Here is an 18,885-nt window from a genome sequence, read left to right as displayed (position 1 = left end):
CCTTGCATCGCATTTTTCCATCGCGTTTAGTCTCAAATCCTAGTTTATTGAGTGACAAGAGCCCTACAAAGCTCGCCGCTGCTTGCTGCCAAGCAGCAGGCTCCCCGCTGTCTCCGCCTGCGCGATACCATCATTAGAGAGCTCATTCACCATCGCTGAGCTTCCAGCCGAGAAATCCTGCATTTTGATACTGTTTGTGGGCCAAAATTCCATCGGGAACAGAAATACTTTTACTTGGCGAGCAAGATATCCAAACTACACGCAAGGCGATCGGGGCTGAACATCATACCTCATGGCGCCTATCCAGAGGGCAGGTAGGTCATGCGATTTGACAAGTGTTGGGTATATCTACACGCAAATAATTATACTGACTGCCAAACTATAGGTAAGACTGCACCTCGTTTGGTTCACGATATCCAACTCTATGACCCAGCACACATCCCCGACACTGGCCGCAACCTACTCGCTCAAGTTCCCCCGGTATACTCTTACCCAGAACCGTGGCAAGGCCTTCCTGGATTCATATCACCGAAAGCATGTAAACACAAATATGTGTTGAAGGCAGATCAGACCTTCGTGGCCCAGGCTGAACATCGGAAACGGCCAGGCACTTCCTCCAAGATTGCGGCTGTTTGCTCAGAATGTCGCTGTCATCTTCAAGTGGTAGTCAATTACACCAACGGCATGAATTCATTCAACCAGAACAAGGAAGGACATATGCATCATCTGGTCTACAAGTCAGGTCGACAGAAGAATGGCATGTCCATGCCGGAGAGAACCGATAAAGGACAGGTCGCAGAGACATTTCACTATCAATGTTCTTACATATCGTGCTCAGCAATGGTCTCATTACGAATTCTTTCGCCAATCTTGACCCCTGAATTGATTCGTTTGATGATCGATCCAGATTTGTTACATGAACGAGCCGAACAAGCTCTCGCAGCATATCCCGAATCAATGGAAGGCATGGGTGATCCTCAACCGATTAGTGTGTTGGATAATTTACGACTTTATATCAGCAATGCACTTCGAAATGCCCAACGTGGAAAGCCCATATCGGCGGTTAACAAGAGGTTCATGCACTCGTTTGGTGTGGAAGGCGCTCCTTGTAAAGGGTTGCTGGAATTCCTAGAGTTTACTCATAACAAGGTTCGTATCTAGCCCTAAGTTCGGAAATTTCTCGTGAGATTACGTCGTCGCTGACAGTTCAACAGGAGACTGGTGCCTGGACACCACCCCAACCAAACGTCAATGCCGACAAGCCTTACCAAGATCCGCTTTGCACCTTCCTCGACGACGTCGCGCATGAGCTTTTATCGTTGATTAACCATCGCCCTCCTTCAGAGCAACGTGGTTCCCAGTTTCCCGCTCTTCCACCATCCGCCGTCACCCAGATCTATTCTGCTCTCGAGGCACAGAACTGTCAGTTGCTTCGTATTCACAGACACGATTGTTGATTGTCTCAACTAACTGTATTTTCTGCTTCAGACCCGAAGGCCATGCGTGTCGAGGAGTTTGAAATGCCTCCCGCTCCGTTGGTCTACCCCTCCGCTCCGTATGTGCCAAAGGCTAACGCTTTTCTCTATAGGTTTTACGAGGACTTGGGTGCCGTGGAGGACATGTCTGCCTCCGCGATCGTTGAAGCGTTTGAGCGTCAAATCTCCGTTGATCCGGGCAGATACCCCCTCTACCTTTCTGCCCTAAAGTCAATTGGGTCCCTTCGCGTTGCTTCCTCAGCTGGCGAAGATTGGGCCATCATTGATGGAGCCGTGCAACGGGCTTACGCTGATGGAAAATACACGGTCGAGGATCTCGACCAAGCTTATCGATACTTTGGTCTCCGATTGAATGATCCGAATCTCACGGACGAAAGCATCATTGGGAAATTCCTTGCCTTCTTGGGCTCCACTAACCGCGAAACGGAAGCGCGTCAGCAGCTTTGGCGTATCGGCGATAGCAGAGCGAGCGAGTCCATCATATCTGCATCCGAAGACCGTACGTTGCCCTAAACCGCTGCTTCGCAATTAGATCTCCGGCTAACTTTTGACATTAGGCGTCTCCACTGTCGAGCAAGCGAATGTTTTCCTGGGCGTCGAGGATCAGACACCCGATGATTTCGTTATGACTATGTACACGGCCAAGGTTTGTTGCCCAATTCTTGGGTCTATGTGTTCCTTGCGGCTAATCTCGTGATAGGTCAATGACAACCCGTTGAACAAAGAACTAGCAAACCGCGCAGTCGCTCTCATCGCCGCCTCTCGCAAGTCAGTTGCGTTGAACCACTTCATCAACACTGGGGAGGCACTTGCTTCCGAAATGGACGTCGGTGATGCCTATCGTCTGCTCCAAATTCCCGATCGCACTGCAGACGCCGGTGCTATCATGGCCGCATACACTATCTGCGTTGATGAAAACCCGGGCCAAATTGAAAAGTACAACGAGGCTTTGGCTATCATTGCCAAACAAACTGACAATGCTACCTTGCGAAGCATGGCAGGCATTAGCCCCGAACAGGATTACAACGTCTCGGAGTGGCCCGTTGGCTTGCAGAACATTGGCAACACGTGTTATCTGAACAGTCTTCTGCAGTTCTACTTTTCAATTCGCCCTTTTCGTGAGATGGTTTTGGACTATGAGATGTACCAGATGGACCTGAACGATAATGAAACCATGGCGAAGAAGCAGGTGGGATCTCGTAAGGTGATGAAGAACGAGGTCGAGCGATCCCAGCGATGTGAGTTTCTCCGTCTATGGAAATAGTAATATTCCAACTGACTCGCCAATACAGTCCTCAATGAGCTGCGGATTTTATTCCAAAGCATGATCACTTCTTCTCGCAACTCGGTCACTCCCGGTCAGGAACTGGCTCGGTTGACTTTGATCAGCCCCAGTAACGAGGCAGCCATCCGTCGTCGCTCGACTATCTCTGCTAGCAGAAACCAGATCCTTGGCGAGATTGGAGGCGCTCCCGTCCTGGGACCGCTTGGCCCCCCAGTATCCCCCCCAATGGACAATGCTGGTCAACCTGCAACTGATGCAGCCCACTCTGCTCCTGTCAAAGAGTCTACCACGAGTGATATGGATAGTGACTTAACCATGGTGTCGGGAAATGACCCCGATGTCCCAGTGTCCTCTGTCGAGGATAAGGAAAACGACCCTCCGCAATTGGACAAAACCGAGGTAGCAACTGATGAAGACATGAAACTCGAGGCACGCATCTCTGTGCCTAACCGGCCAGAGCCATCTAGCGTGCCACCTCCTGTCCCCCCTCGCCCTGTCCCAGAGGTTGACCGCGAGAAGCAATTGCAAGAAGAGGTTGAGATCGGCGCTCAACAGGATGTGACCGAAGTCATCAATAATGTTCTCTTCCAAAGCCAGTGCGCTATCAAGCCACGCGGCATTGGCAGTGACGGCGAGCAGCTTGATCAGATCAAAGAGTGAGTGGTATTCAAACCGGTCTGGTGGTATATGTATTAACCCTTTTACCAGCCTGTTCTATGGTCAAACCCGGTCTTACATCTCCGCCGAGAACGGCATGCGCTCGAAGGAGGAGCGCTGGTGTGACATCAAGGTCGACGTCGCTCATGGATCTCGGGATATCTATGATGCCATCGATGGGGCTTTTGATGTCCAGAAGATCAGCGTTGGAAACTCCGTGGCTGAGCAGTTCGGTTCTATCAGCCAGCTTCCACCCATCCTGCAGGTTCAAGTGCAGCGAGTTCAGTTTGATCCTGTGAAGAAGAGCTCGTTCAAGTCGACCAATCACCTCGAGTTACTCGAGACCATCTACATGGACCGATACATGGACACCAAGAACACTGAGTTTGTGGACCGTCGAAACAAGGCTTGGGAATGGAAGGCTACTTTGAAGAAGCTCGAGGCTCGCCGCGAGGAGTTGCTTAAGCAGCCGGTAAGATCTATTTTAAGGGTCCAGTGGATATATCCCTTCATTGAGATGGCTGACGTTGCTCCAGGACTTCGATGATGGCATTGATATGGCGGAACTGTTCCGGAAGACCGGTGACACGATCAGCAATCTGAGAGAAAGTGACTCTGATAGCGGACCTGACTCTCTGGCGTCTCTGCTCAGCCCGCAATTGTCGGATAGCGTCAACTTTCTTTCTGAGGCGGCTCAGGCTGAGCTCGAATGTGAGAGCTATGAGCACAACTTGGCAGCAAGCTTACTGACTTCTTTGATAGCCATTGACCAAGAGCTCAAGGACACCCGGACCATGATCTCCACCCAGTTCTCCGATTACCAGAAACTCCCATATCGACTGTATGCCGTGTTTGTGCACCACGGCTCGGTCTCCTTCGGACATTACTACATCTACATCTATGACTTCCGCAAGGGGATCTGGCGCAAGTACAACGATGAGTATGTGACTGAGGTCTACAACGTGAACGAGATTTTCGAGAACGACTCCACCAACAACCCTCCAACCCCATACTTCCTGGTCTACGTCAACGACGCCATCAAAGACCGCCTGGCCGACCCGGTCTGCCGCGACGTGACCGAATCGATGCCCGATATGACCGAACAGGAAACACCCGCCTTCGTGGAGGACCCCCGGGCAGCCAGCCCCACCGACGTGGACATGGACCCCCAATTCTACGACACTACAGCCCCGCGTGGCACCCCAGGTACGCCCGTCTCCCTTTACGGCGACTACCCATCGGAGTGGCTCTCCCCAAACTCGAACTGACTCAGAAACAACCCTGGTAGATTCCACAGCCGTCGATGCCACAGCCGTCAATCCCTTGAAGCGTAAGAGCGTGGATGCCGAAGGCAAAACGCTCCCATCATGAATTTCTTCTCCGTGACGCAGCATGATTGCACGATTTCTCTGCCTTTTTTTTTTCTGTCAAGCTCATGAGGTCATTTCTGTATCATTTGCATCGCAAGCGAGGATTCCGTTTTTCTCATATGTTTCTTAGAAAACATGTACATAAGCTGAAGATACCAGGAGCACTCAGTAGAAATTATGGCAAATAATTCAAGGTTGATTCTCTGTAATGGTAAGGCATAGTACGGAGTTTCCTGGGTCTTCCCCGGATGAACATTTCTTTGGCACGAACCGTAAAATGCTGACTCAGCCTGAGAAAAGACAGTGGGCATTAGCGGCCAAGTGTGATAGTAAATTGCAGGCAGAAAATGAAGTAGTCGAAATCTGAAGAAGGCTCCGCTGTTGAGCTTATTTACCCTGAGCTTAATATGAGCTCAATGTCAAAAGGTGAGTACATTTGGAGGTATAAGATTGATGTCATCTCAGACTTATATTTTGTAACTTTTATAGTTTATAAGTTAGTGTATCCTATGTTAAGCAGTGCCTAGAAAAGAACTTCCTACACCCAAAGAAGCACATTATAACAGTTCAATTTAAGGGTATTTCTAACTGACATCTAAAATAGCATCTCATTGATCTTTCTTACCATCACGCTAATCCTACAAGTACAAACAACGCAGTGATTCAGGGTCTAAAGGCAATATAAGATAGGCGGGAGGCAGGGCGGTAAGGTTATAGACCTAATGGCCGCTAATATTATCTGCATCCAACACGTTGCCGCGGGATCGGAATCGGATCGGCTGTGAATTTCGGCAGCGGCAATAGCTGGACAAATGTGGTAGTCGTGCCGCCGACAGGGTGATCTGCGAGAAATTAAATAGCAAAAAAAGAGGACATAGACACGAGGAATCGGACCCGATGGATGTCTTTTTTTCTAGGAACGAAAAAGCCCGAGATCAGGGGTAATAGGACTGGAATCAACACACTTCATAGAGGGCGGAGCTACCGGGTATCCACAATTCCGGGGGAAACGAATATCACTCGGGACTCTTTCCGCCCTCACTGCCGCTCCGGGATTATAAGAAGCTGACATTGCCGTATTCTGGACCGTTGGTTCTTATAATAACTTCTTTGGGTCCCTGGTCTCCTTCTCAACAGAATTCCTGAAGTTATTCACAATGCCTTCTCAAGTGGCAACATGTTTGCGCCTTGCGCGCCAGTTCTCAGCCAACCCGGCCAAGGTAAGTTCACGAGCTAAATTGCAGCTGAATGCAATTGGAGACTGACAGCTGCGTCAACAGCACCAACAATTCATGGCCCGCGCCTTCTCCAGCAGCGTCCGCCGCAGTGAGATCAACAAGGTGTACCCCTCCGCCGAGGTCGCCGTGAAGGACATGAAGTCCAACTCCACCCTTCTGGCTGGTGGATTTGGATTGTCCGGTGTTCCTGACACCCTGATCAACGCCGTCCTGGCTAACCCCTCCATCACTGGCTTGACCGTGGCCAGTAACAACGCCGGTGTCGACGGAGCCGGTCTCGGTCTGCTCCTCCAGTCCAAGCAGATCAAGAAGATGATCGCCAGTTACGTCGGCGAGAACAAGACCTTCGAGAAGATGTACCTGACCGGCGAGATCGAGCTCGAGCTCACTCCCCAGGGAACCCTCGCTGAGCGCTGCCGTTCCGGCGGTGCGGGTATCCCCGCCTTCTACACCCCCGCTGCCTTCGGTACTGTTGTGCAGACCGGCGCTGTGCCCCTGCGCCACAACGCGGACGGCACCGTCGCCAAGTTCAGCCAGCCCCGTGACACCAAGGTGTTCGACGGCAAGAGCTACGTTATGGAGGAGTCCATCAAGGGTGACTACGCTTTCGTCAAGGCCTGGAAGGCCGACAAGCTCGGTAACTGTCAGTTCCGCTACGCCGCCGCCAACTTCAACGGTGCCATGGGCCGCAACGCCAAGATGACCATTGTCGAGGCTGAGCACATCGTCGAGCCCGGTGAGATTGATCCCGCCGCCATTCACCTGCCCGGTATCTACGTCAAGCGCATTATCCAGAGCACCGTCGACAAGAAGATTGAGAAGTTCACCTTCGCCAAGGAGGAGGGCGCCGACAAGTCCGCCCTCGGCAAGGGTGACACCGCTAACAAGCGCGAGCGCATTGTCCGCCGTGCCGCCAAGGAGTTCAAGAACGGCATGTACGCCAACCTGGGTATTGGTATGCCCATGCTTGCCCCCAGCTTCGTCGACCCCTCCGTCGAGGTGACCCTGCAGTCCGAGAACGGTATTCTCGGCCTCGGCCCTTACCCCAAGCAGGGTGAGGAGGATGCCGACCTCATCAACGCCGGCAAGGAGACCGTCACTCTCAAGCCCGGTGCCAGCTGCTTCGGCAGTGACGAGTCCTTCGGCATGATCCGTTCCGGCCGTATCGACCTGACCATCCTGGGTGCCATGCAAGTCAGTGCCAAGGGTGACTTGGCCAACTGGATGCTCCCCGGTAAGATCAAGGGCTTTGGCGGTGCCATGGACCTGGTCTCCAACCCCACCGCTACCAAGGTCGTCGTGACCATGGAGCACACCGACAAGAAGGGTAACCCCAAGATTGTCAAGAACTGCGAGTTCCCCCTGACTGGTCCTGCCTGTGTCAGCCGCATCATCACTGACCTTTGTGTCTTCGATGTTGACTTCTCCCACGGCCTGACCCTCATTGAGATCGCTGACGGTGTTACCGTTGAGGAGGTCCAGGCTAAGACTGAGGCTCCCTTCAAGGTCGCCGATGATCTGAAGCCCATGCTGTAAATGTGAATTTACCTGCAGATTTGTATGATTTTGTTAAAGCGTGCATTTGGGTTCGCTATCAATGTACATAGCAATTTGGTCTTTTTTGGAGTTAGATTGTTCAAAATTCATTCCCATGGATATATATACGCCTGGATATGCTTCCAAGTTTATTCTCAAAATTGTAGATAGTAAGTTAGATAAGTAGAGTAGAATACAACAGCCAAACAGAACTGAAGGCAAAGAAAGGGAACAGGAAAAGGCAAAAGGTATTGGTACATGTCATACAACCCATCAAACAAAATCTCCATACTGCTACAAGCAATATCCCCCAAAACGAAGTCTTTAAACCAGCGACATCAATCACGACAACCGAATAATACCGGCCAACCTCTTCTTTAACCGCCCAAACCAATCCCGGTTTGGCGCCTCCGCAAACTCGCGCACAACATTATCATAGTGGTCGGGATTACTCGCCGGCCGGCGCAGCTTTGGTGATAGAGGATACACGCGCGCGAAGCGGTCGTTTAGCAATGCCGTCAGGGCATTGGCGGAGGACTCGGAGATCGCTGGAGTCGACTTGTCCGCAGCCTGGAGGCGGGATTGAATGTAGGATTGGACAGAGACTGAGGATGGGCGGACGGCGTCGGTGGGCCAGGTTTTTAGGAGATATGTTAGACGGCTTTGGAGGGAGCTTGGGTTGAGGGTCTGGATGATTGTTAGGACGAGTATTCGAAAGGAAGTGAGGTTTGGATGGTAGGGGTCATGTTAAAAGAATAAGGGTTTGGAGACTCACAGGTTTAGACATGGTGAATGATTGCAGTGTTGTGTAGTCTACAATGTTGGAGAACGATCGAGGCAAAACGGAAATCCTTGTTGGCCTGATACTTCAGGCAGACTCAGCCACCCCATTCCTGTTGCCTTCCAACCCTGACATCTTCTTCATCCCCCTTTACTCTCGTTATCACTTTCTATTCTAACCCACTTCGACTCCTTTTCCTTCTTGTTCTATTCTACGGTCTCTTCCCGCTCAGCTCGCCATGAGCTCGCAGCGCTATTCACGGGTACGCAGCCCCCTCCGCTGATCTCATCTGTCACCCCGGAACCGCCTTCCCCCGGATGTGACTCCTCCACACGATACTGACGCTGAATCCTGCAGGTGAATGCCCATGATGAAGAGGAAGGACCGCATTCCTATCCGCTGAACCCTGCGCGATCTGATGCATCTCCGCCTCCCTCGTTCCGTTCCCGGTCCCGATCTTCGTCACCATCGTCCAGGCGCTTATTACACAACGATCCGTTAAATAATGATGACGACCAGACGCTCGCTGATGCCTTTGGCGACGAGGATGAGTCCGACGATGACAATGAGCCTGATGATAGGCAACGCTTGATGCGTGCGGACCCCGATTTCCGTTCGGCTGATAACGGACAAAGTGCTTCTGCGTCGTCCTCGGATTCGAGGGACGATGCACAGGAACAGGCTCGCTCTGGGATTCTACGGCGGCCTACGATACTACCGACCTTTACGACGCCGTCTTCTGGTGGACAGAGGCAGATCGCTCCGTCTAATGATGGTGTCTTTGCCAACCTTGCAGCCAAGCCCGAGCGGGGTGAGAAGAACGAGGATCTTCCTCCTGTACGTTGGCGATTTATAATCTGTCGTTTTTTAGGTGATCACTTTACTGATATTATTTATAGTCATACGAAGAAGCTGCGGCTGATGCGACTCCCCCATACTGGGAAACCACCATTGTGGCGCCTGGTATATCGTCCGATGAAGTCTTCGTGGACGGGTTGCCCGTTGGATCTGTCTTCTCATTCGTGTGGAACGCCATGATCTCAATGTCGTTCCAGCTGGTTGGCTTCTTGCTCACCTATCTCTTGCATACCACCCATGCCGCAAAAAACGGCAGCCGAGCGGGTCTCGGTCTCACTCTTGTTCAGTACGGTTTCTACATGAAAGGCGGCAGTGACAGTTCAGGCTCCGAAGGTGGAGGCACTGATTCATACGTTGCTCCGCCTGATCCCAACAGCCACAGCTTCGACCCGAACTCGGTTGGTGAGGGCTCTGGCGGCGATAGCAGTGGCGCGATATCCGGCATCACAACAAGCGAATGGATCTCATATATTCTCATGATTGTTGGGTGGTTCATCTTGATCCGCGCGGTCAGCGACTTCCTCCGGGCACGACGTCATGAGCAGCTCGTGCTACAAAGTCCAGATCGCGGTTTGGGCGTACCTATCATTGCGGAAGGCGAACGGTCTGAGACTGTCGTCTAATATATACACGATGCCTTGGTTATTTTCTCATATTGGTGGGCCTGTCGGCGTTACAGCTTGGAGTTCTTTTGCACACCCTCATATTCCCTCCGGATTGCATTCCTTACTTTCTTTTTCTCGAACTACTTTACTTGTGTAGCAATGAAGATATTACCAACATACCCAACAGTAACAGCCCAAAGGCGCGTAGATCAACGTCATTAAACGCAGGCCACGTACTGCGCCACGATAGGCAGCATTCTGTGCCCTTGCGTCCCTTTGTGCCCCAGCTTCAGGCTACAGAAATAGACCCGAAAGCCCCGGGCTCCGCTCACTGCCGAGACCCATTGTTTACCTCAACTCAACTGCAACCTCTCCTCTGCACATATCGGGGGTTGATCGCGGCCTTGCCCGCTATGACTACCGTTCCTCAAGGCCCCATCGAGGCGCGCTCACTGTCATCCGTCACCGCGATCGCATCGAATCCCCCCGCCTACCCACGCAATCCCACCCACGAGAAACACGAACCATTGTCGCTGTACATTGTGCGCGTACCAGGGAGCAAGGGTATGTCAATTCTACAATCCAATCTCTACAGTCTCTTTCCAGCCTTTTCCAGTCTTAAATGATCTAACTTATCAAGCTTGAAAGGAATATAAGCTAACTGCTGCCTACAGATATCTTCCTTTCGCCTCTCAAACCACCCACCAAATCCAGCGTCTCCGCTGAGGCTATAAACGCCTCTCTCTACTACCTCCATGTCGCAACGCCCGATGACGACACCCTACTACAGGAAGTGGAACAGGAACGCGAAGAGGAAGCCCAGCTCCGCAAAGAACGTCTCGAAGCAGCAGGCGACGACCCCGCGCAGCGCGGATTCGCTCGGCTGAACAATGTTCGCCGGAAGCCTGTAGCTGGAGAGGGAGGGGGAGTGGGAGCCGATTCCACTCACGAACTCCCGGCACTGTCACAGGAACCCGCTGCGCCAGCTTTGCCCCCACGGCCGATCCCCGTCCCGCAAGTTTCGGCGGAGAATGTTTCGTTCGCTGGGACCCCAGTTGCTCATGCACAGCCTCTGGGCTATGGTGGGCCGGAGGGGGCTCCAACGGACTTGGGCGCCGTCCCGCGACGACCGTTACCTCCTCTCCCGCCTGGTGAAGAGTCGTGGACTAATTCTTCGGCGGGCGAGGACCCGTATAAAAGGTCGAGTAGGTGGAGCGCGTTTGCGGGTCATCTGCAGAATAAGGGATTGGAGCTGCAGAACAAGGGTTTAGAGCAGTGGAAAGAAAGATATGGGGCGTTGTCGGCTGGCCGTCATAGTCTTGACTCTCCTAGGCCCCAATTGCGACCTCGTTCATCGCATGACCGCACAGGATCCCCGAATCGGAGCCCTGGGCAATCTCCCTCAAGGTTGAGGAATACTCAGCGACCGCCGTCCAGCAATGCGGGCTTCCATATTACGCTTATTCGGCGAGATCCTACATCTGGTACGCAGTGGAATGTTGCGACTATCTCGACTCCACGAATGGACCACAATGCTGTCGATATTGAAATCTCTACTCCGGGATATAACCGCTTCGTGGGTTCTAATGAACCGCTTTCATTGTCCAGCCTGGCTGGCAATCTCCCGCCAGGTTTAGGTCGTCTATCTAACTCTGCGATTCCCCAAGCCCTGAGTGCCGAACAACCAAGAGAACAACAACAGCAAACTGGACCTCGCAAGTTCCACCGCCAGCTTTGTGTTTCAAGGCCTTTCGACGACTCAGCCTCTCCGGATTGCAGCAACGGCCATATCCCAGAACCCCCATCAAAACTGAAAAGCGGCTACTACGTCTTCACTTCACCTTGGAATGGCACTTGTACCTTCGCAAGCAGTGTCAACGGCCGCAGTCTAAAATGCAAACACATGATCCCAAACCCAGGCGGCTCAATTCAGCCAAACGGCGAAGCGGAACCACCACCCGCCGTGACAGTCGCCGAGCTACGCTTCAACACCCCATTCCAAGCAGCCAACCTGCACTCGCACGCCCACCACGCTGTCCACAAACCACACCCAAACCACGTCTCACCCTTCACGCAAAGCCAGCAGAGCCCAACATTCCCACGTTCCAACGATATCAACGACCTACCAACCCCAGCTTCAACGATAGGTCCAGACGGCCTCCCCCAGCCCCAATACCAACAATCCTATTCCAACACCAACAACACCAACCAAGCGCACAAACGCCCCTCCTCTTTCTCAAACCTCCTAAACCCAAATACCTACTCCCGTCCGCGCGCCCATTCAGGTCCAGGCTCAACCCCATCCTTCCAACCCTCCCCCTACAATCCCAACTCCAACTCCAACTCCAACCCGCCACCAGACCCAAAACAACCCTTCAACCCAACAGCCCTCCTGCGCCGCACATCCCTCCGCGCCCAACGCTTCGCCCGCCAAAGCCACTTCTACGCAAATCCACACGGCCACCCACCCCAATCCGGTCCTGGGTCCGGATACCAAGCCCAATCCCGGCACCACCGCAGCACGAGTGCGAGTAGTGGTCAGGATTTGGATTTCGATTCTGATGAGGATCGGTTGGATCTTTCGCTTGCGAGGGAGAATGCTGGGGGTGGGCTTAGGGGGAAGAGTGCTAAGCTTGGGAAGTTGGTTATTGAGGATGAGGGAATTAAGATGCTTGATCTTGCTGTTGCGGCTTGTATGGCTGTTTGGTGGAGGGGGTATTATTATTAGGTTCTGGATGCTTCTATCCTAGACGATTGGTTAAATTTCTCATATTTTGTTTCATTTAGCGTCATCTTGTGGGGTTATATACATCTACTTGGGTCTATAGCATTGATATGATTTTATGATTTATTTCATCTTTTGACTTACTCCATCCCTTAATTCATCTACATAATTCATTCACGCTGATTTCTCTTCTGTAGAACAAATCTTTTTATGACAAAACCACCTGGCTAGACTTGAGATACAGGATAGGGAAATCATACGCCAAACCAATAAACCATCCCGCATTGTATAAATGAGCCAAAGACGGAGCACCAACCAAACCACACATAGATAGGAGAAGAAAGAGAAAATGGAATTGAAACTTGAGAAAAAAACATGCAATCATCCCAGTCTTCTTTCTCTTAGGTATCTCTTGGCTAAAATTAGATCAACATGCAGGGCAAGACACACAAGACAAGATCGCCGAACAACCATCAAGAAGAGAACGGACTCTCGAAAGAAGACAAAAAATCTCAACTAAATCAGTGGTGTACGTCCATGCCGCGCTGCAGCGATGACTCCAGGTCATTAGGGTTGTAACCACCGCCAGCGGTAGCCTCCTGCGGCCTGGGATCCTCAGTCTTCCAGGATCCCTGCTGGTTATCCGGGATGGGGACGTTAGTCTGCTGGGCGATCTGCTGCTGCTGGGCAGCGTGGGCCTGCGATTGCTGGCGCACGGTAGCACGGAAGCGAACGACCTCGTCGAGGATCATCTTGCGCATCTCCGGGACCTCGTCGACGACCTCGAAGTGGAAGTCGAAGGTTGTTGGGCAGTTGGGCTCGTCTGAGGCGTCATGCCAGATGTGTAGGTAGGGGTGCTCGAGGGCTTCCTCGACAGAGATACGGGACGATGGGTCGAAGGCGAGCATGCGGTCCAGGAGGTCCAGGGCATCTGGGTTGGCTTGGGGGAAGAGCTGCTTGAAGGGGACCTTGGGCATGAAGGGCAGGTTGCGCACGTACTCCTGGGCGCGGGGTGAGCCGATCCGCGCCAGAGTCTCTTCGTTTGGTGTGCCCAAGTAGTGGAGGATCTGGTTCAGCTGGTCGACGTAGTCGCGGCCCTTGAAGAAGGGACGGCCGCCGAGGAGCTCGGCGAGGATACAGCCGACGGACCAGACGTCAACTGTGTAGATTTGTTAGCGTTGTCCGGGGGTGGCAAATTGGTGGGGCATTGATACGTACTAGCCTTGGTGTAGCTCTGGAAGCTCAACATGATCTCCGGGGCACGGTACCATCTTGTTGCGACGTACTCGGTCATGTAGCCTGCGTTCTCCTCCGGGTCGATCGAGAAACCACGGGCCAGACCAAAGTCACAGATCTTAAGCTCGCAGTCCGCATTGACCAACAGGTTACCGGGCTTCAAATCACGGTGCAGTACGTTAGCCGAGTGGATATACTTGAGACCGCAAAGGATCTGGTAGATGAAGGACTGGAAGTGGGCATCGGTCAACGGCTGACCGGACCGGATAATAGCAGCCAAGTCACATTCCATCAACTCTGCAGATTGTCAGTCTAGCTGTCAGAACAGAAGTTGAAGATCACCTACCCTCATACAGATATGTCTCGTTGAAATTGTCCGGTCGGGGAATGTCCATATCATAGAGGCATGTGATCTGGCTGGGTTAGCGGGGAACTCGGAGGACTCGACGGGAACTCGACGAGGGACGAAATACGACGTACGTTGCGGTGGCCGCGGAAGTGCTGGAGCAGCTTGATCTCTCTCAGGGCACGCTTGGCCAGGATCTTCTTGCTGAAGACATTGGTCACCTTCTTGACGGCGACACCTTCGCCGGTCTGGATGTTGGTAGCCGCGCTTCATTCCACCATCAGCACTGCGTCCAACAAGTACCATCGCTGGAATCAAGACCTACCATACGATACCGTAGGCACCCTGGCCGAGCTCCTTCGTCACATTGTATTGTTCGTTCACGATAAAGTCTTGGTTGAAAACCTTGAAGACCTTGCGACCTTGTAAATCAGCCATGGCGAGTTGTCGTGTCGTAGAGTCGTAGAAAGAGGGAAGGCAAAGCAAGCGAGGAAAATGGAATTAACGAGGGTCCAGGAATCTTAAAGAGCAAAAAGAGAGAAGTTGAAGGGAGAAGGAAAAGGGTGAAGGGTGAAGGGCAAGTGTGATGGGATTCAGCCCCGCCCCGCGGGTGATCCACGCAAAAGTGTTAGTCCACTATCGCTTTGATTGCTTCTACTTTGAATTTGATCTTCCAAAGAACTTCTTGAGAACTGAAAGACCTACTAATACTTGGAATTCTTGAATTTTCAAAGATTGATTGATTGTGAAAGGGTGAAAAGTAGAGGACATTTCTTTGTATATTATCTCCATACTACATACTACACGCCAGTATCCAAGTATCTGCATATAGCCTCGAGCTTAACAAAGAGACTCGAAAGAATAAAAAATAAAGAGCGTGGCTGAAACCTGTGAGCGTTTCAGTGAAGTGGGGTGTCCTTATTTTGGTATTGCAGGCGTTTAGAGTGTATTGAATGTGAAGCTGGAGTGTATTCTGTTATTCTCAGTAGAGGAATATGACAGTCTGGACCACATCAAATTTTCCCCATGTAGATCTCTCACCGTCTTTCCTACCGCCTTATAAGAGTACAGCTTCGTACAAAACTTAACTATTCTCCACTATAACGTTACTAGTAGGACGTAAACTCCGTTTAATCCTTATAAAGATCAAATTATCTTTCACTTTCAAAGCGATAAGTCTACTATTGTATTAAATTATAAGTTATAATACGATAAAAAGACGTCTTTAACAATAGGAAATCCATAAACGAGCACCCGTATTTATTGTCCTTGTTACTTCGGCGGGCACGCCTTAAATCTGTCACCCTTCTCGGGGGACGGGCCCGGGCCCGACCCCCGGCGGCTTCTTGTGGATAAGTTAGTCGGCCGTCCGACCAAGCTACATAACGATATTTATAACCACGAGACCAGCAAGCTATCCGAGTAGGTAAGGACTAACAATTCTCTTTTCTTCTTGCTCCCTTCCATTCCCTTATACCCTAAGCAAAAACATGCACATTTACATAGTGCTCAGGATTTAGTAGGCTTATAGTAAACCTAAGCAAGTCGACTGTATACATATGCGGCAGAACTTGATGACAGACTGCCGGACAGGAGTTGTTTTGTGTCCTCTTCGGATCATTTATACGCCCGAGTCCTTTGTGATCCATGCCTTGAGCGACGTCGACAGTGTCATATGACATATTGCCCTTGCTGTGCATCGTTAAGAGGCCAGTATCGCTAGGAAAAAGGCCAGGGTGAATGTGAAGGCTCGACAGGAACATCAGATCTAGCCCTACAAGGGTTCCAAGTGAAATCAAGGTCCCTGAATGATACGATCGAGATCCGATCGATACAACTATACAATGCTACTATACGTTGATCCTTCGATTGTGCAATACGGGGAGTTCAGAGCAGAATAAACGCAATGCTTCATTTCACTTTTCGTGAATCGGTAATACATCTCGAACCAGTGCATTCTCTAACGGACAGGGCATTCTCTAACCGCCATCCCTTGCTCAGTGATTCAACTTTGCCACAGCTCGTCCAGAGGCACCGGGGCACCATAATATTCTGCTTCTTAAGCAGCACAACCAGTTATCAGAATATGTCAGAACCAGATTGTGACTGCGGACGTACAAACTCTCAGTCTGAAGTTTCCAGGGCCAGGAAGCCATCATTCGAAAGAAACGGGTGTATTGGTAGACATGGACTTATGCGCAAGGAATGAGACAATCTCATTAGGAACCGTCTCACGAAAGCCTTGCCTTTTTGTTTGAACTCAACGAAGGGAAGAACTCTTCCAGTGGCCGCTGCCTCTCCCCCGAGCCCGGCATCTTGATTAACGAGCGTCGCCAGTAAACCCGCTCGTTTTGGGGGGGTTTGTTGGTTTACAAAGGTCGTTGAATACCTGCGCTATCAGCACCAATTGCTGGGCGTCCACCAGTGCATGGTGGTTGCGCCCCGAGAGAGGATGGCTTTCTCCAAAAAGCAGCAGAAACACCACAGATAGGGATAAAGGAAAGCGCCCGCCTCGGAAGCAGCTGCGACCAAGCACCCTCCTCACGTTATTACGGAGCTCTTGCAGAAGCAAACAGAGATTCTCATCCCCGGGGAGAACATCGTAAAAGCCTTCTTCCTCCAGCCAGTCTCTCAAATAAGACAGGTCGAAGCCCCAATTCGCCAAAGACAAGAAAATGGGTTCGTTGGAAATCCCGATTTCTTGGAGCTTTCCGACGATCTCCTTTGCATTAAGGGATCCATTTTGGGTTGAGAAGCGTCTGACGTTCCTTTCATGGTTCATTAGCGGCCGAGTTGCCGGTGTAGCGAGGCGCGATGAAGAAGGCGCGATGATTCCCTCACTATATCTAGTGAGACAATCGAGTACTCCGTTCCCTCGGAGATCAGCGAGGCCAATTTGGAGCACCTCCCGGGAACGCACACCAAATGCCAGGTCGATATTCACGACCTCGGAAGCCGGGATATTACCCTTTGATTCCATCCTCTTGATGATTTCGGCCATGAACTCTGTCTTAGGGCGCCACTGCTCGGAGGTCGCTTTCTCGAACAAACTCAGAAGCTCGTTCATTGCAGTTTTGTCCTGGCCGATCAGGTCTGGCGTCCACATAAGAAAGTGGCTGTGGCAAAATTTTGTGCCCTCCCACACAGACTTGAAGCAGCCCTTATTGCTGCACATTGTCTGACCGGCATCTGCTTCCAGAACATGAGACCTTAGAAAATTGTTGAAATTGTACCGCGCTTTACAGGGTGCGCAGCGGCAGCTAAGCCCAATACGCTGCCCCGAGCTCTCATTCCTTCTCCAAAGAACGCCTCTCTCGAGTGAGATTATCTCGCTGTTTGGACACACCTGCGTACCAAGCACTAGTCCGTCGAGGACCCCTTCCGGCCCTGGGCACTTAAGGCCGATGCTGTGTAGGCATTCAGGCCGAGCAGTTAATTTATGGGAATTAGCAATGGGGTATAAGGCAGCAATTTGTACGTCTTACCTTTTCTGAGACTGTTTTGGTCCTTTAGCGGACTGGTCAGCCACGCAGCTGCCGACTCCGTAGTGGGTTCTTCATCCTCAGAGTTCTCGATTTCAACGAGCTCGGCTTCAATATTCCTAGCAAAGAGCGCAATTGAGATCTGTTGTTCCCATTAATGATGCTCACTCATTTGTCCTTTCTTTGTTACATACCTCCAGAGGTTTGTGTTCCCCTCCTTGAAAGTGTCTTGTAATGGACTGAGGCGTTTTGTCGGGTCTGCTTCCTACCCTGTATATGAACAAGGCATCGATCGTACTGGCATGACCAAAAACCCTTAAGAACATGCTTATATGCGTGTCTTCGGGCGCTGGATAGGGACGAGGACATTTTGTCACAACTCAATGTCTCAGCGTACTTACAGGGCCAACGGGCCCTCATATGGATAGACAAGCAGTGCTCTTTTACCCTAGCAATTATCATGCCCGTTGTGCGACAATCTGGGCTTGGGCATGTCCACCTGCCGTTCAGAAAGGATGGCTCTGGGAGCTTGTCCCATCCAGGTATCATTTCCCCGTCCACGTCTCTGAGGGGAATATGTGGCGATGTCCTGGGCCACGCCGCAATAAATGTCTCTTCTGGCTCAACTTCGCCATGTTTGTTCCTAGCATGTCTATTCGCATTTTTTTTGACAAGAAACCTTTTCAGAGCAGTTTTCTTCCTGCGCGCGTGGGCAAGGAATGGTTTTCCAAGTTTGCCGATCACCATGCGCACTCCCTGCATGTAGTCTGGCCCCGCGTTTGTCAAAAAAAACTCATAGTACACCCCTTCTCTTTTGCCAAGGGACAAGGGAATTTGAGTTGGTCGTGAATGACCTTGGCATGTCTGTTCGCACTCTCTTTCGTGCTAAACATATCCTCACATTTGTGCTCCCGTGCGCGCGGGCAAGGAAACCCTTCCGACCTTTTCGAGCGGCTGTGAGATCCCTTATTACAGTCAACTCTCGCTTATACCACAGCATACTATCCAAGCCAAATTACGTGGTATAATTGAGTTGTGTTTTGGTGAGAGGATGACATAATATTTGACAAGCTAACTCTAAGCCCTAATACCTATTTAGTCTTCCATCCCATCATCTGATCCAAAGTCACCTGACGTTTCTCATCAATCTGAATCCTGCCAAAGTCGCTGATTAAGCTCTCAATTTGTCTAATATGGTCCGAGGTACCCTTTTCTTTGCTACAAACCCATAGTAGGATATCCTGGAGGCTGTCCAATATAGCAGAATTAG

General features: G+C 51.2%; 7 protein-coding genes across 7 annotated transcripts; 4 read left to right on the top strand and 3 right to left on the bottom strand.

Moving 5' to 3' along the window:
* Window positions 1–292: 292 nt before the first annotated feature.
* On the top strand, window positions 293–4,809 carry N7446_005879 (ubiquitin-specific protease UBP2; the record flags this gene model as incomplete). The annotated part of the gene is made up of 12 exons (XM_058514627.1): window positions 293–314; window positions 386–1,149; window positions 1,215–1,422; window positions 1,489–1,534; window positions 1,589–1,995; window positions 2,054–2,142; window positions 2,197–2,734; window positions 2,789–3,437; window positions 3,490–3,910; window positions 3,975–4,149; window positions 4,201–4,644; window positions 4,727–4,809. 12 exons carry the CDS (start codon window positions 293–295, stop codon window positions 4,807–4,809), a joined length of 3,846 nt encoding a protein of 1,281 aa, XP_058371805.1.
* Window positions 4,810–5,965: 1,156 nt separating this feature from the next.
* On the top strand, window positions 5,966–7,582 carry N7446_005878 (3-oxoacid CoA-transferase; the record flags this gene model as incomplete). Its single annotated transcript, XM_058514626.1, has 2 exons — window positions 5,966–6,028; window positions 6,089–7,582. The coding sequence occupies 2 exons, from the start codon at window positions 5,966–5,968 to the stop codon at window positions 7,580–7,582; spliced, it is 1,557 nt and encodes a 518-aa protein (XP_058371804.1).
* A 342-nt stretch (window positions 7,583–7,924) lies between these two features.
* Window positions 7,925–8,369, bottom strand: N7446_005877 (ubiquinol-cytochrome c reductase complex assembly factor 2; the record flags this gene model as incomplete). Its single annotated transcript, XM_058514625.1, has 2 exons — window positions 7,925–8,269; window positions 8,358–8,369. 2 exons carry the CDS (start codon window positions 8,367–8,369, stop codon window positions 7,925–7,927), a joined length of 357 nt encoding a protein of 118 aa, XP_058371803.1.
* Window positions 8,370–8,601: 232 nt separating this feature from the next.
* On the top strand, window positions 8,602–9,844 carry N7446_005876 (metal homeostatis BSD2 family protein; the record flags this gene model as incomplete). Its single annotated transcript, XM_058514624.1, has 3 exons — window positions 8,602–8,625; window positions 8,721–9,200; window positions 9,263–9,844. The coding sequence occupies 3 exons, from the start codon at window positions 8,602–8,604 to the stop codon at window positions 9,842–9,844; spliced, it is 1,086 nt and encodes a 361-aa protein (XP_058371802.1).
* Window positions 9,845–10,239: 395 nt separating this feature from the next.
* N7446_005875 (uncharacterized protein) lies at window positions 10,240–12,554 on the top strand (the record flags this gene model as incomplete). The annotated part of the gene is made up of 2 exons (XM_058514623.1): window positions 10,240–10,390; window positions 10,501–12,554. The coding sequence occupies 2 exons, from the start codon at window positions 10,240–10,242 to the stop codon at window positions 12,552–12,554; spliced, it is 2,205 nt and encodes a 734-aa protein (XP_058371801.1).
* Window positions 12,555–13,072: 518 nt separating this feature from the next.
* Window positions 13,073–14,571, bottom strand: mpkA (mitogen-activated serine/threonine-protein kinase SLT2; the record flags this gene model as incomplete). The annotated part of the gene is made up of 5 exons (XM_058514622.1): window positions 13,073–13,710; window positions 13,770–14,084; window positions 14,134–14,200; window positions 14,268–14,400; window positions 14,459–14,571. The coding sequence occupies 5 exons, from the start codon at window positions 14,569–14,571 to the stop codon at window positions 13,073–13,075; spliced, it is 1,266 nt and encodes a 421-aa protein (XP_058371800.1).
* Window positions 14,572–16,453: 1,882 nt separating this feature from the next.
* Window positions 16,454–18,035, bottom strand: N7446_005873 (uncharacterized protein; the record flags this gene model as incomplete). Its single annotated transcript, XM_058514621.1, has 4 exons — window positions 16,454–17,520; window positions 17,619–17,757; window positions 17,810–17,964; window positions 18,017–18,035. The coding sequence occupies 4 exons, from the start codon at window positions 18,033–18,035 to the stop codon at window positions 16,454–16,456; spliced, it is 1,380 nt and encodes a 459-aa protein (XP_058371799.1).
* Window positions 18,036–18,885: the final 850 nt, after the last annotated feature.

This window comes from Penicillium canescens (genome assembly GCF_028828765.1).
Source record: "Penicillium canescens strain IBT 15451 chromosome Unknown utg000004l_segment0_segment0, whole genome shotgun sequence".
NCBI classification, from domain to species: Eukaryota; Fungi; Ascomycota; class Eurotiomycetes; order Eurotiales; family Aspergillaceae; genus Penicillium; species Penicillium canescens.
This window is presented reverse-complemented; position numbering and strand designations above follow the sequence as displayed.